Below are 12,960 nucleotides of genomic sequence, written 5' to 3' on the forward strand. Positions count from 1 at the left end.
GCGATCGTTTGCGTTCTTCTCCCGAATGATGAGTTTTGTTGTGTTTGAATGTACTCAACCGTATCAGTTTTTATTAGCATTAACTAACGTGTCTTTTCATGTAGAACATTTTGACCTAACGTATACGTGCAACGGTGGACGCACCAGGTCAGTAACAAGCTACAACATATCTACGTAAATTTTTGCTGAAGATGATCTGAGCTCCGTGGTTCACTTCGTTCGCTAATTTCAAAATTCAATAGAACTTATGTTTCATGCTCAGCAACTACTTTTTTCCAGTCATGAAAACTTGTCCAACTTACCTTGCCGGTACCTTTTCTTACCCTGAGGAGGTAGAAATCTTGATTTTATTTCTTAATTTTTTCCTTCGTAATGATTTTCTTTAAAAGATATGGAAGTCTTCCTATTCCTTCTGGTAAGATATTTGTCAGCTTTAATACCTTGAAATTGAAAAATAACCAGTTTGCACCCTTTGAATTTTGGATAGTTGTGAATCGGTTGATTAAATTAGTTTTAATTAGTCTGGACATTATTTAGTTTTGATAGAAGAATTACTTTAGGATGGTTGAATTTATTCAATATGTTTCTGGCTATAAATTTTTCGGTTGGTGGTAATACTTTTATTGATTTTTAACTCAATTATACAGGAGGTTTTCAAACAGTCGAACGAGAATGTTCAACTTTGAAGATTGTCCACCCTTGTAAGTTTGAACAGCTTCAAGTTTTCAAATAAACATTGATGTCATGCGATTGGTGATAAAAGTTAAGGCCAAAAAGCCAGTTTCAATAGTTTGCCAAAACGTATTCAATTAAAAAAATGCGGCAGACTTGAGATCAATTTTTCTGTCCTGCTACCTGGTGGTTGGAAAGCGAAAATTCTCCATACAAATAACGCATTTGTATGCAAAAATTTTGCTTGAAGTTTTACTTTTCAACTGACCTCTTCGGACTTAAGTTTCTAAGATGGATTCCTAGACTTGATCGGTTTAAAGTTCACAGCACAGTTTAGATTCTAGAATTGGGAATGCGCTTCACAAAAACGCAGCTTTTGTTTACGTGGTCTTGTATTATCATCGGGAAATCGTAAGACAACTCATTTAAACGTGTTTGAGAACCCACGTGACAGTCCCAAAATGTTTCGGAAGAGGCACACCGGAAAGGACAGAAGATAACAACAACTGGTTCAAACTTAGTAAGAGAGTTACTAATTATTTTCTTGGATCTTTTCCGTTTGTGCCCCCCCCCCCAGTACGTCACAGAACGTTATGCGTCCCCAGTTACAGAGCACGTGCCATTACATAGTAATTCATAATGTAAAAATATGGCGCGTGCGTCTGGGAGGTGCAAATAATATGCGCCCACTAAGCTGGGGTGCACAAACGGAAAAGATACATTTTCTTTTATGAGCAATTTCTCTCCAATATAGTTTTAGAGGTCAAAAGTGAGATAGAAACTTCCCTCACTCTTTGCATGAGGTCGGAACAATATTAAATAGCAAAATTGACCATTACACCCTGATTTTGTGTATTCTCAGCAGCTTCAGAGAATTTTACTGTTAAGGACTAGTAGAGCTCTTAGAGAGAGCAATCTGTATGACGTTCCTTTCGCGTATTTCAATTGGACTGGTTGGTAACTGAAAAACCATTTCATTTTTCATCATTTTTATTTTTTCTTCCAAAAACGGACTTCGAGAGATGAGCAGCAACTAAGGCTCTTTTATCAACCGAAAAAGAATAGTTGGAAAACAATCTGAATTCATTTAAAAAAATTACTGTAAAATATAGAATCTTGTAGCATTGAATCGATATGAATTTTTGGATAAAATCTAGAGTATATACAAAATCGGAAAAATAGAAAACATTAGTTTGTGCTACCTCCAAAAATAACACTTCATACGTCTTACACAGCCGATTGTTTTATACAATTAAAAGCAGTTTCGTTTGCAAGTTTAACAGATTGAGCTAAATCTCTTCCATTGCAAATCCCAAAAACAAATCCAGCTGCAAATGCATCCCCAGCACCATTCGTATCCAACATTGTCTCACCATCGCCTTTTAAAATATTGGCATCAAATCTCTTTACCGCAAATTCTTCGATTTGCTCTTTCAAACAGGTCAAGGTCGATTTATCGCCTCGGGTCATGACGACAACAATTTGTTTACCGTTAACTGCGGAACCCACAACCCGTTTCTGGACGTATAAAATAGCTTTGTAAGGGTCGACAATACCTGTAAAAGCTGCAAATTCTTCATAATTACCTATTACATAATCAGAAAATTTCAACGCATCCCATACTCGCTCTTTCATAGTTTTTGATTCAAGAATTTTGTAAGACGATAAATTAAATACCATCAAAATGTTCCATTTCGATATTTTCTCCGCGAGAAATAAAAATACCCAATAATTTGGATGTAAAAGGACAAAGGCCACCATGTAAAGGCCCTTGGCAGCCTCCAGTGACGTAACAAACTCAGAATTACGTAATAGCGTCTCGGGTGTTACGTCATCAGCTCCTCCGAGAGATACAAGGCAGCGATTACCTTCGCAGAGCAGTACGCAACATTTACCAGTAACTCCTGTCGGGCATCTTTTATTTTGTAAGTCATTTCAAGGACTTCAATGCTACATGCCTCCCTAGTTGACCACCATCAAACACAACCATAAAAATCTTTACGTCATTTTATGCAAATTTATCAAAATACTAAAAAAAGAACACTTGAATTCCAAAGACAGATATAAATACCATGCCGATGGGAGTGTAGGGTAAATGCACAAATCATTGCTTTTGTTTAGGACAAAAATTAATTTATTGTATTAAAATTAACTGAATTTAAAGTCTCTCCATGACAGGTTTCCATAACATAGGTTATGAGAAGTTTGAAATTTCATAAAGAAATGGGTCCTAATTTTTTTCACGGTTTTAAATTCAGAATTATTACTAATTGGATTAGATATGATGAAGTCATTCCAGGACTCTATAGCTCTGGCGAAAAAAAAACAGTTCTTAAGGTAATGCGATTTATATTTGAGATGGAGAAAATTTGTTTTTGGTAGTGCAGTGTAGGAAATTCTCCTAATTTTAGGAAAACTGTATGAGCTCTATTTGATAAAACTTTTTGCAAGAAACTAGCTTATTTCATCCTAAATAATTAATCAAGAGTAAGTATTTCATATTGTAACTTTACTTCATGATATGAGTCATATTTTCTGTTGAAGCAGGAGTTTATTGCCCAGTTTAGCTATTTCTCAAGTGAAAATAGAAGAGAACGCTTAATGCCACTCAAAAAGACTGTACTATAGTGCAAACGACTAACAACTAGTGCATTCATATTCTTGCATACGCCCCGAAAGAGCTCTTGATTGCATAACTTGCTCTTATTCAATAAGCCATTCTTCGCAAAACATTTTTTAGTTATTCTTGGGATTTCGAATTTTTGTCCAGAACTTAGTATATCACTTAACTTTATTTCACTGCTAGTATTTCACTGAACATTGTTAACTTTTCACCACTAAAATTTATAGAACAGGTGTTGCTTCAACAATTTTTTAGACCTTTCGCAGATTACATGGAAGTCTGGTTTTGATCTGTTCAATTTTAGACTATTTCTGTCAAAGTAGAAGGTCAAATTTTCCAAAGAATCCTCAAATATTCTAAATCATTGACGAAAAAATTGAACACTAAGGGTCCGAGCACAGTTCCTTGCGCGGCACCCCGGTAAAGATCAATTCAGTCAGATTCACCAAAACTTTCTGTAGTCGTAGTTGAGTAAATGCTGGTATGAATTGGGGTGCGCTCCTTTAAAAACCCAATGAGTATAGCTTCTGGTAACGTACATCAAGTTTGATTGATTCGAAAGCTTTAGATAGATCCAGCAAAGCAGTTGAGACAAACTCATTGATAGCAATTTTGCAGCGTACAGTCTCTGTAAAAAAAAAGAGCGTCTAGTGTTTAAAAAGAGCTCTTGAAATGAAAGTGCCTGGGTGATAGACTTCTGATTTTGTTCAAAGGTGAATTCATTTGGCTTTAAACACGCATCTAAAAAACTTAGAAGAGCGCGCTTGTAACAGATATTGGTTTGTAAATTTCTGGATTGTCTGGTTCTTCTTTTTTTAGAATGAGAGAACGAAATGCTTTTCAAAATTCTAATGGAAAAGTATTTCGGTCAATCCATTGATTAAACAGCATAGTGAGATGTGGTACTAAGAATTTTGCGCCATCTTTTAGTGCCCAGGCTGGAATTGTTGAAAGGCGAAGCTTTTAATTCGGATTGAGCGATCAAACAACACTATACACTTACTGCACAGAAACAAATCTAAAGGACAACTTTCTCTTTTTCTAGAAGACCTTTTCATAATTCTTCAAAAGCGATTTTTCTATTTCTTTTGAGAAGAGTAGTCACCAAATTTCGAATACTGGTAGTTGAAGAGATTTGCTATTACCCTAACATTTTTAACATAAACAACAGGAGTTCTTAAATTTCTCGCTAGCCCCATTTCTTTCATTTTGTTTCTGTTTCCGTTAATGATTTTCAATTTTTTTGTTTTGTTTTTCTTATCAACTCCGCATTAACAATTTCTGATAGGAAAAATAACTTAGGATTCTCTCTCCGCATATAAAAAAATTTTGGTGGGGCGCAACCAATAATGGCTTGGTATGTTTCCAACAATTTCTTAAAACATAAAAACTGGATAATCGGAATTGTAGAACGTTTGCCTGAATAATTGTAAAAGACAGTAAGAAAAAATTGTTTGAGAATATTTTGCCTTATCAATTTTAATTTTTGACCGGTTTACGTTTTTCTTCTTTTGTTTCAGCCAGTATAAGAAGTGTAGCAAAATGATCTGCTCTAAGGCCTAATTCTAAGATATGATATTGCGCGCGCTCTAGGCTTGAACGATCAGCAATTATATAACCAATAAGAGTGTAACCAAATTTTGAAGTTGATGTTAGCTTGTTGCAAGACTCTAAGTGGTATGGCTTCAAAATTGTATCTAACGACTCTCTTTTTTTCATTAAGATAGTCAATATAAAAGGGCTACTGAACTCTTTCTGTGTATTATACACTAGTCGAACAATGAGGATGTTTTTCGAAGAGGTCTTGCATTTAACCCAGATGTTTCCCGATTCAACTCTTTTAGAAACGTAACGTCTCCGCCTTTTTAATTTGCTTGTCATTTTTTACTTCGCGATCTGCAGTGAAACAGTTAAATGATCCGGAATCAATTTCGCACAGATGGTGGTTATCTTTCATTGTCAATCAGGTCTCACTAAGCCCGTAGATAGTACTTGGCCCAGTGTCCAATATTATTTGCTTTAATGCGTTGCGTTTCTTAACTATACTGCGACACTTAAGGAAAAATTAAATGTTCTTTGGAACTGAATTAATTAGACTTTTGATTTCTTCCATGTATGTCTCCGGGCTTGGGTTGTTCTCAATATCCTTGGAGTTTTATGTGATTTCTTATTGTCCATGCTGATAATATTACTTTTTGGGAATATTCAAAATAGGACCAAATAAAAAACCTATCATGAAAAGGAAATCAGCAGTTTTCCGCTTCGATGAACTGCTGCTAAGAATTTTTTATTTGGTTGTGATAGTGGTAGTTCTAACGCGGCGATTTGTATGGCCAGAACTACCATCAAAAAGAAGTTGTAGTTTAATAGAGAACATGAGTTCGCCTGATTCAAAAGTATTAAAAATCAATGATATGGGAGGTAACTGTATATCAACCATTCTCATCTTTGAGGCTATTTATCCAACTCATTTACTGTTACCCTAATGTTATAATTTAAACTGCAGTAAACTAATGAACATTCAAAAATGAAGCAAAGCTGCCAAAGAGACTTGCTTGTCGTTCATAGATAGCTAAAATTTTGCTGTGCAAATGTTTAACAAAAAAGATGCCAGAGGTGTTGCAGAGCCAAATTGCGTCCAATTGTTTTTCTTCTGCTCTCTCCTTCAGCCAATCACAGTGATCATTCTTTCCAACCAATCCCACTATCTGACACGCAATTGCTTCGTCTCTGTCATCAGCACCTAAAATAATTATTAATGAATTAAGCACCGTTTAGAATCTCGACACTGCCAATATTTTAAAAGAGAAGTGTTCAAAAGTTTAAGGCAGCAAACCCCTCAAAGAGCAGAACCCCAGATGGTCTTCGCACCGATGCTCTAGTTTACTCTGGCTTGGAATTTATTCCTCTACAGATCAGTAAACTAAATATCTGAGGCTTCAAAAAAGAAGTCCTACAGCTACAGCATGAGGGGATGGCATTCTATCATATTATGATTTGTTTAGGCACCAGGAGATTATAAACATAACCGGCAGATTGCCGGAAAATTGCCGCGAGAGACGCTTGGGGCCTTCCATGAATTGAAACAACTAAAGAGATTAGATAGACAGATCGACCACCAGTCCTTTAATAGACCACTAGACTTTTCGGGTTAGCTTTGGACTGTAATTTTTATGAGACAAATAAGCTCTATAAGGAGAAAGCCCTAATAGGGCTTTTCAAAATTAGGATTTTTTCCGTTTGCGCCCCCTCAGCTTAGTGGGCGCATATTATTTGCACCCCTCAGATGCACGTTCAATATTTTTTACATAATTACTTACTATGTAATGGCACGTGCTCTGTAACTTGGGGGCGCATAATGTACTGGGGGCACAAACGGAGAAGATCCCAAAATTAATATTCGAAATCAAAAACTCAGGACTCTAATAATCAAGAATTAGGGCATATATCTTTGGCAGTACTTAGATGCACACTATTGACCTTTAACAAGTAAATGTTCATAAAATTTAAAGTTCCATAAGTGAGTTCAGAAGTCATTTTGTTGAGTGAGGCAAGTCATTGAAAAAGTCAATTCCAAGAATTCAGGGTAAGACGAAACAAAAATCTGTTAGACGAAGTAAAAAAATGGGTAAAAAAATACTGTCGTCTCAAAACTGTGCTGTTTCGGCTAATTAGTTCCGGGATGTAAGCACGGAATCTAAAAGATTGATGCATATAACGGCGAGCGACCAATAGTATATTGAATAAAAGCAAAGCCTAAACAAATGGAGTCGTTTTAGGCAGACCAATCTTGGCATTCAAGGCTCAAGATGAAACATAAAAAAAAGAGAAAAAAATTGATTAGAATTGATCCGGTGTTTGATCATATCGCTTCTTGATTATTGGAACTCCTTACTTTATGGTTTGCCAAATGGTCTTTTGTCAAAGCTTCGGTTTAGCTTTGACAAAAGAACAATTGGCAAGCCATAACATAAGGGGTTCCAATAATCAAGACGCGATATGACCAAACACAAGATCAACCTAACATTTTTTTCGTTTTGACATGACTCAGAAACGAGTAAATATTATAACGGGCATTATATGCGCTCGGACAAACGGAATTGAAATATCGCTTATGTTAAGTGTACGACAGGTTACTTTAACTTGGACTGTAATCGCTATCATCAGGCATACATATTTAAAAGGCCACGATTTACTATTTTAAACTTTTTTACAATCACATTTTCAGTCAGCTTTAATCTAACATTGGTAAACAACTCCTGAATATCCTTTATTTCATACTTCAATTGCCTATGCGCTGGGTTAAAAACAAAGAAACGAACATTATCGTCTGTATAAAAAAGGGAGTTCAAAATTATTTCTCCCAATCCACGAGAATAGAAAACATCAGACCAACCCTTGCATCATACAGCCGAAATTACCACCCCATTCGAATTACCGCTGTCAATGAAAACTTCTTGAGAGCAGTTAGAGAGAGAGAGAGAGAGAACTTTTAATAAACTATAGTAAAGCGGCTTTCAGACCAATTCTGTCCTATAAAACTTCCAAATAAAATATTATAAAGAATTATATCAAAAGTAGAAGAGAGCTGTAAACCAGAACTTATTATATCACTCTATTCGTCGAATTAACAGAGACGGCAGTAGAAAACATTAAGCGTGGCTGATTTTAAGGAATGTGACCAACGATGGTCACTTATTAATAATATTACTAGACTAAGATGCAAACTAAATTACTCAAAATTGATACAGTTAATAAATTTTCAGACGGTAGTTTGATTAAACTTCTGGATCAGGTTTAGAAGTTTCTACGAATCGCTTCACAATGCCCTCTTTCAGTTCCTTTAGAGAAAAACCTGTTTGGACTGGTAAATTAATCACCTTTGTGCAAAAAGTTCAGCATATTTGATAAAGCGGCTTCAGAGAGCTTAGTTGGCAGCAAATGATTGACGAGGCACAGCTTAAATCTGAGAAAATATTCTGAGAACATCAATAGCTGTGATTGTTTCAAGTACTTCTCTCGCAGCTTTGCTCAAATTGACAATACATAGGCCATTTGTTGAAGGTAAGGATTACAAAAGCAATTCAATATTATGAACACAACATCGTTAAAAATATCTGCAAGTCACTCAGGTTCTCCATGCATTAATAACTTAAACCAATAACTTAAAGATTAACTTAGACTAATAACTTAACCTTTAAGTTATTGCTGCAACATGGTTTTCAAGAAATACTATTTTTTACTGCAAATAAATCTAAGCTTACGGTTACAGGTTCAAAAAAAACAATTTTTTGTTTTCAAAAGTAGGATTTTTGCGATTACACCTTTTGCATTTTCCTCCCATTTTTTAATTTTTGCGAAAAACGGCAATTTATTATCCGATACTGACTTGAGGGCTGATGTAAATTCACATAGTCAACTTTTCAAAAAACTACCTTTTTCAGCAAGATCCGGTGTATTGCCACTAACAAGATTGTTTGCAAAAGCCATCGACTCAAATTTTTCCCACTTCATTTTATTTTCGTCTTATGTAGAATTTTTCATGTGTCCTGATTTCTATAGGCTTAACATTTTCAATTGGAAAAAAGTATCATAAGAAGCTAACCTGCCTCTTACTTTTCTAGACCTGAAAAATTTTTTACAGGAATAACCGCTCTAACAGCACTGTTCAAGGAAGAAATCATCTTTTCCATTATCCTTGATCTACGCTTCGACAAGAATTGCTTAGCTAAATTCCTCCACTTCATTCAGTTTTTTTTATTTTGAGATTTTTATTATGTATTGAACTAGCATTATACAGACAAATATTCAGAGAAGAACTATCAGATGCACACCCCGATAGCCACGTTTCTAAGGAAGCAAGCCACTTTTCAGCATTATTTCTTAGATAAGAGAATATTCAAAGGGAAAAAAGCAGGAAATTCCTCTTCATCAAATTTGAAAAAGCAGTGAAGTAATTGATAATCACATACATCGTACCCGAGTTGCTTTATCGACCAATACTTACATGACGATTTATGGGTGGCTTCATAAAAACAAGTAAAACGCTTGGTGTCTATGTAATAAATATAAGCAACTGTGCTTCAAATAATGTTGTTTTAAAACTGTTCTTGTATATTCAGAGTAACAAGCGAGTTTAAGGTCTTTTGATCGACCAGCATATCTGTTCTTTCAAGAGTTCCACAAAATTTATATCGGCACGATTACGACATTAAAAGTGTTTGTTAAATAAAATAAACATAACGACTAACGTCGGGCAAAATGCACTCAACAACCGGCGAGCGGTTGTCTTCGTCAGTACCTAGCCACTGTTCAGTGAGGCTAGCATTAACTTGATTGAAGGGGCGTGAGGTTTGGGTAATAGACGAATTATTGTCTCTGGATTTCTGTCATGTAACCCATCTGCAAGACTTAAAAGGTTCGCTAGCCAGTAATGATCGTTAAACTCAGAAAAGGACAAATATTCAAAAATTTAAAAACTAATAGCTATTTTAACAAAAATCTTGCAAAAAATATTGATATTAATATCTTCAGAACCAATTCATTGTATCCAGAGATTATCCACTATCCCTATTTCAAGCCCTAAACAGTTTCACTGGCTCAAAAAGATCAATAAACTTGGAACATGATAAATTATCGAAAATTTTTAAAAACAAATTTTATCAAAAAAATTGCAAAAACTCGAGTCATTCAAATATTGATAACCATTCCATTAACTCTAAAAAATATGAAACAGCCGGATATCAAACCTCGGAGGAGCCATGTTGAGAGAAAAAATTTGAAAAATTATTCAAAAAAACTTGAAAAAATTGCAGTTTTTTTTAAAAAATTGTTTGAACTCGTGATACTAAAATCGTGAAAAACATTACATTACATCTAGAACAAATGCGGTAACTTACTATCAAATCCTAGAGGAGGTTTCGTGGCTCTTGAGTTTGGAAAAAACCTAAAAAAATGAAACAATTTCAAAAAATTTGAAAATTGCAATTTTTTTAATTATTCTAAATTCCTAATGTTGAAATCTTGAAAAACATTCCATTACAGTTAGAAACTATAAAGAAACCTATTATCAAACCATAGATGAGGTTTCTTGGCTCTAGAGGCTGGAAAAACCTAAAAAATTGCAACTTTCATAAAAAAAAATTGATAAAATTTGGGATATTAAAAAGTTGAAAACTATTCTATAGCCAACAAAATTTTTTCAGAAACTTAACATTAAAGCCATAGGGAGGTTCTCTGGCCCCTGGGATTTTTAAAAACAAATTTTATCAAAAAAATTGCAAAAACTCGAGTCATTTAAATATTGATAACCATTCCATTAACTCTAAAAAATATGAAACAGCCGGATATCAAACCTCGGAGGAGCCATGTTGAGCGAAAAAATTTGAAAAATTATTCAAAAAAACTTGAAAAAATTGCAGTTTTTTTTAAAAAATTGTTTGAACTCGTGATACTAAAATCGTGAAAAACATTACATTACATCTAGAACAAATGCGGTAACTTAGTATCAAATCCGAGAGGAGGTTTCGTGGCTCTTGAGTTTGGAAAACACCTAAAAAAATGAAACAATTTCAAAAAATTTGAAAATTGCAATTTTTTTAATTATTCTAAATTCCTAATGTTGAAATCTTGAAAAACATTCCATTACAGTTAGAAACTATAAAGAAACCTATTATCAAACCCTAGATGAGGTTTCTTGGCTCTAGAGGCTGGATAAACCTAAAAAATTGCAACTTTCATAAAAAAAATTGATAAAATTTGGGATAAAAAGTTGAAAACTATTCCATAGCCAACAAAAATTTTTCAGAAACTTAACATTAAAGCCATAGGGAGGTTCTCTGGCCCCTGGGTAGGGAAAAACTTGAATAAGGACAAAAACTGACAAAAAATTGAGAAATATTGCAAGTTTTGTAAAAAAAAAATGCTAAAATTCGCAATGTTAAAATGTTGAAACAATTCTATTACCACCAGAAAATATGCAGTGACATATTATCAAACCCTAGAGTAGGTTTCTCAACACCTAGGGCTGATAAAACTCAAAAAATGACGAAAATGACTCAAAAAATGACGAAATTACAAAGCTTGAAAAAATTGTTAAAATTAGTATAAATTGATCTTTTATTTGACCTTTTCTCTTAATTAACTTTCTTTTAAAATTTAAAATTGCCTGTTTTTAGGGAGTGGTTGTTCGTCAGCAGCTAGCCACAAAGGGGGGTTACACCGGGGTGCTCATCGTCGGTCAACAGTGGGGGGTCTTCAACCTCTAAGAACCCCTCTTCACACCATAAGTATAAGTCTCCAAAACAGTTTGAGCTGAAGAGCTAGAAAGCTCTAAGAGCACTTAATGCCCGCTGGGCCCTACCGGTTTATCCCGTTTTTGAGGGCGGAATGCGTCAGACGAAAAGTCTCAACCGAAAAATTGCACAAAAAGACCTACAGGGCTAATATAATTGCTACAAACTCCGTTTGAGATCAATTAAAAATATACTTAATCTTAACAACATCAATTTTGGCAGCTTATCTTATTCACCCTATCAATGGAGGAATAAAACTTATAGGTCAGCAAAATATATATTGAAGAAGTTTCTTCACACTTACTCAGATTACACATTCGCCAAACTAAATACAATTCCAATTTTTCTGATTCTACAAATTTAGTGACCAACTTCTGATATGTTCTTCCCATAAAAATTTTGCGGATCTATTCCAATTTTGCTTTTTGATGGCTTTTGCCGTCAATTCTATTCTTCATTACTTAGTACTTGTGAATCTTGCTGCTTTTTTGAGAAAAATGTAGATTACAAAAAAGTCGCTTCGAAAAAAATGACCATAAGTCAAATTGAAGCATGCCATAGTAATAGTAGTAGTAGCAGTAGTAGTACATAACGAAGGCCAACGTGAGAAACGAAACCAATAAAAAAGATCAGATTTTTTCATACCTTAAGGCGATGGGCAAAAAGCTACAAATATTATTACCCTGATAGAGACTGTGGTAATGAAGTGCAGTGTTGAAGGCGGATCCGCCAGGTTTACGAATGATTTGGTGCCCATAATCCCGTTCAAATCGTTCAACGACTGCGTACAGCCTAGGCTCTCTGTTACAGTGGTATGTTGCATTCGCTTCTAGTTGATTTTCTCTTAGGAAATCAGAGGATACATGAACTATTTGATCCAGCAAAGCTGCTCCAATTAACAAAACTTTACCACATTCCAGAACTTCACCTCGTTGATCTTGCTCCATTGTAGCGCTGCAGTGATAGATCCGCTTAATCGGATCAAGATTTTCAGCTGTGAGATATCTTGACAAGTGGGCCGAAATTTAGATAAAACGAAACAGGCATAATTAAACAACTTTAAGGACCTGCGCAACTATAAACAATCCAGCTTTCAAGCGACTCAGGTACAAATGTTACTATAGTTAGCTACATGACCAACTGAAAGAAAATAATCTTTGAAGTCAGCTAACAAGGCCAGTCATAATTAGGGTAATTTCGGCTTTAGTTTCATTGTTCTGCAGTTCAAATATCCAAACAGTTACGCAATTACTACTAATCTCAACAAATAAGCCAATAATCGCCTGATCCTGCTGAGGCGTATACCATGGTTCGGAAATTGATGATACAAAATACAAAGGAGGGTGAGATCTTAAAAATATGCTTTCCCTA

General features: G+C 34.8%; 1 protein-coding gene across 2 annotated transcripts; it reads right to left on the reverse strand.

The window, feature by feature from the left end:
* Positions 1-1,734: 1,734 nt before the first annotated feature.
* LOC142338713 (uncharacterized) lies at positions 1,735-12,757 on the reverse strand. 2 transcript variants are annotated; one of them, XM_075388591.1, is made up of 3 exons: positions 12,272-12,757; positions 5,907-6,038; positions 1,735-2,540 (listed from the first exon to the last, which is right to left on the reverse strand). In XM_075388591.1, the coding sequence occupies exons 1-3, from the start codon at positions 12,534-12,536 to the stop codon at positions 1,900-1,902; spliced, it is 1,038 nt and encodes a 345-aa protein (XP_075244706.1). In that variant the 5' UTR covers positions 12,537-12,757; the 3' UTR covers positions 1,735-1,899. The 2 variants fall into 2 exon arrangements, with proteins under 2 accessions (XP_075244706.1, XP_075244705.1); XM_075388590.1 differs by having other exon boundaries at positions 1,735-2,576.
* Positions 12,758-12,960: the final 203 nt, after the last annotated feature.

The sequence above is a fragment of the Convolutriloba macropyga genome, chromosome 4 (genome assembly GCF_964194025.1).
Source record: "Convolutriloba macropyga chromosome 4, txConMacr16.3, whole genome shotgun sequence".
NCBI lineage: Eukaryota > Metazoa > Xenacoelomorpha > Acoela > Convolutidae > Convolutriloba > Convolutriloba macropyga.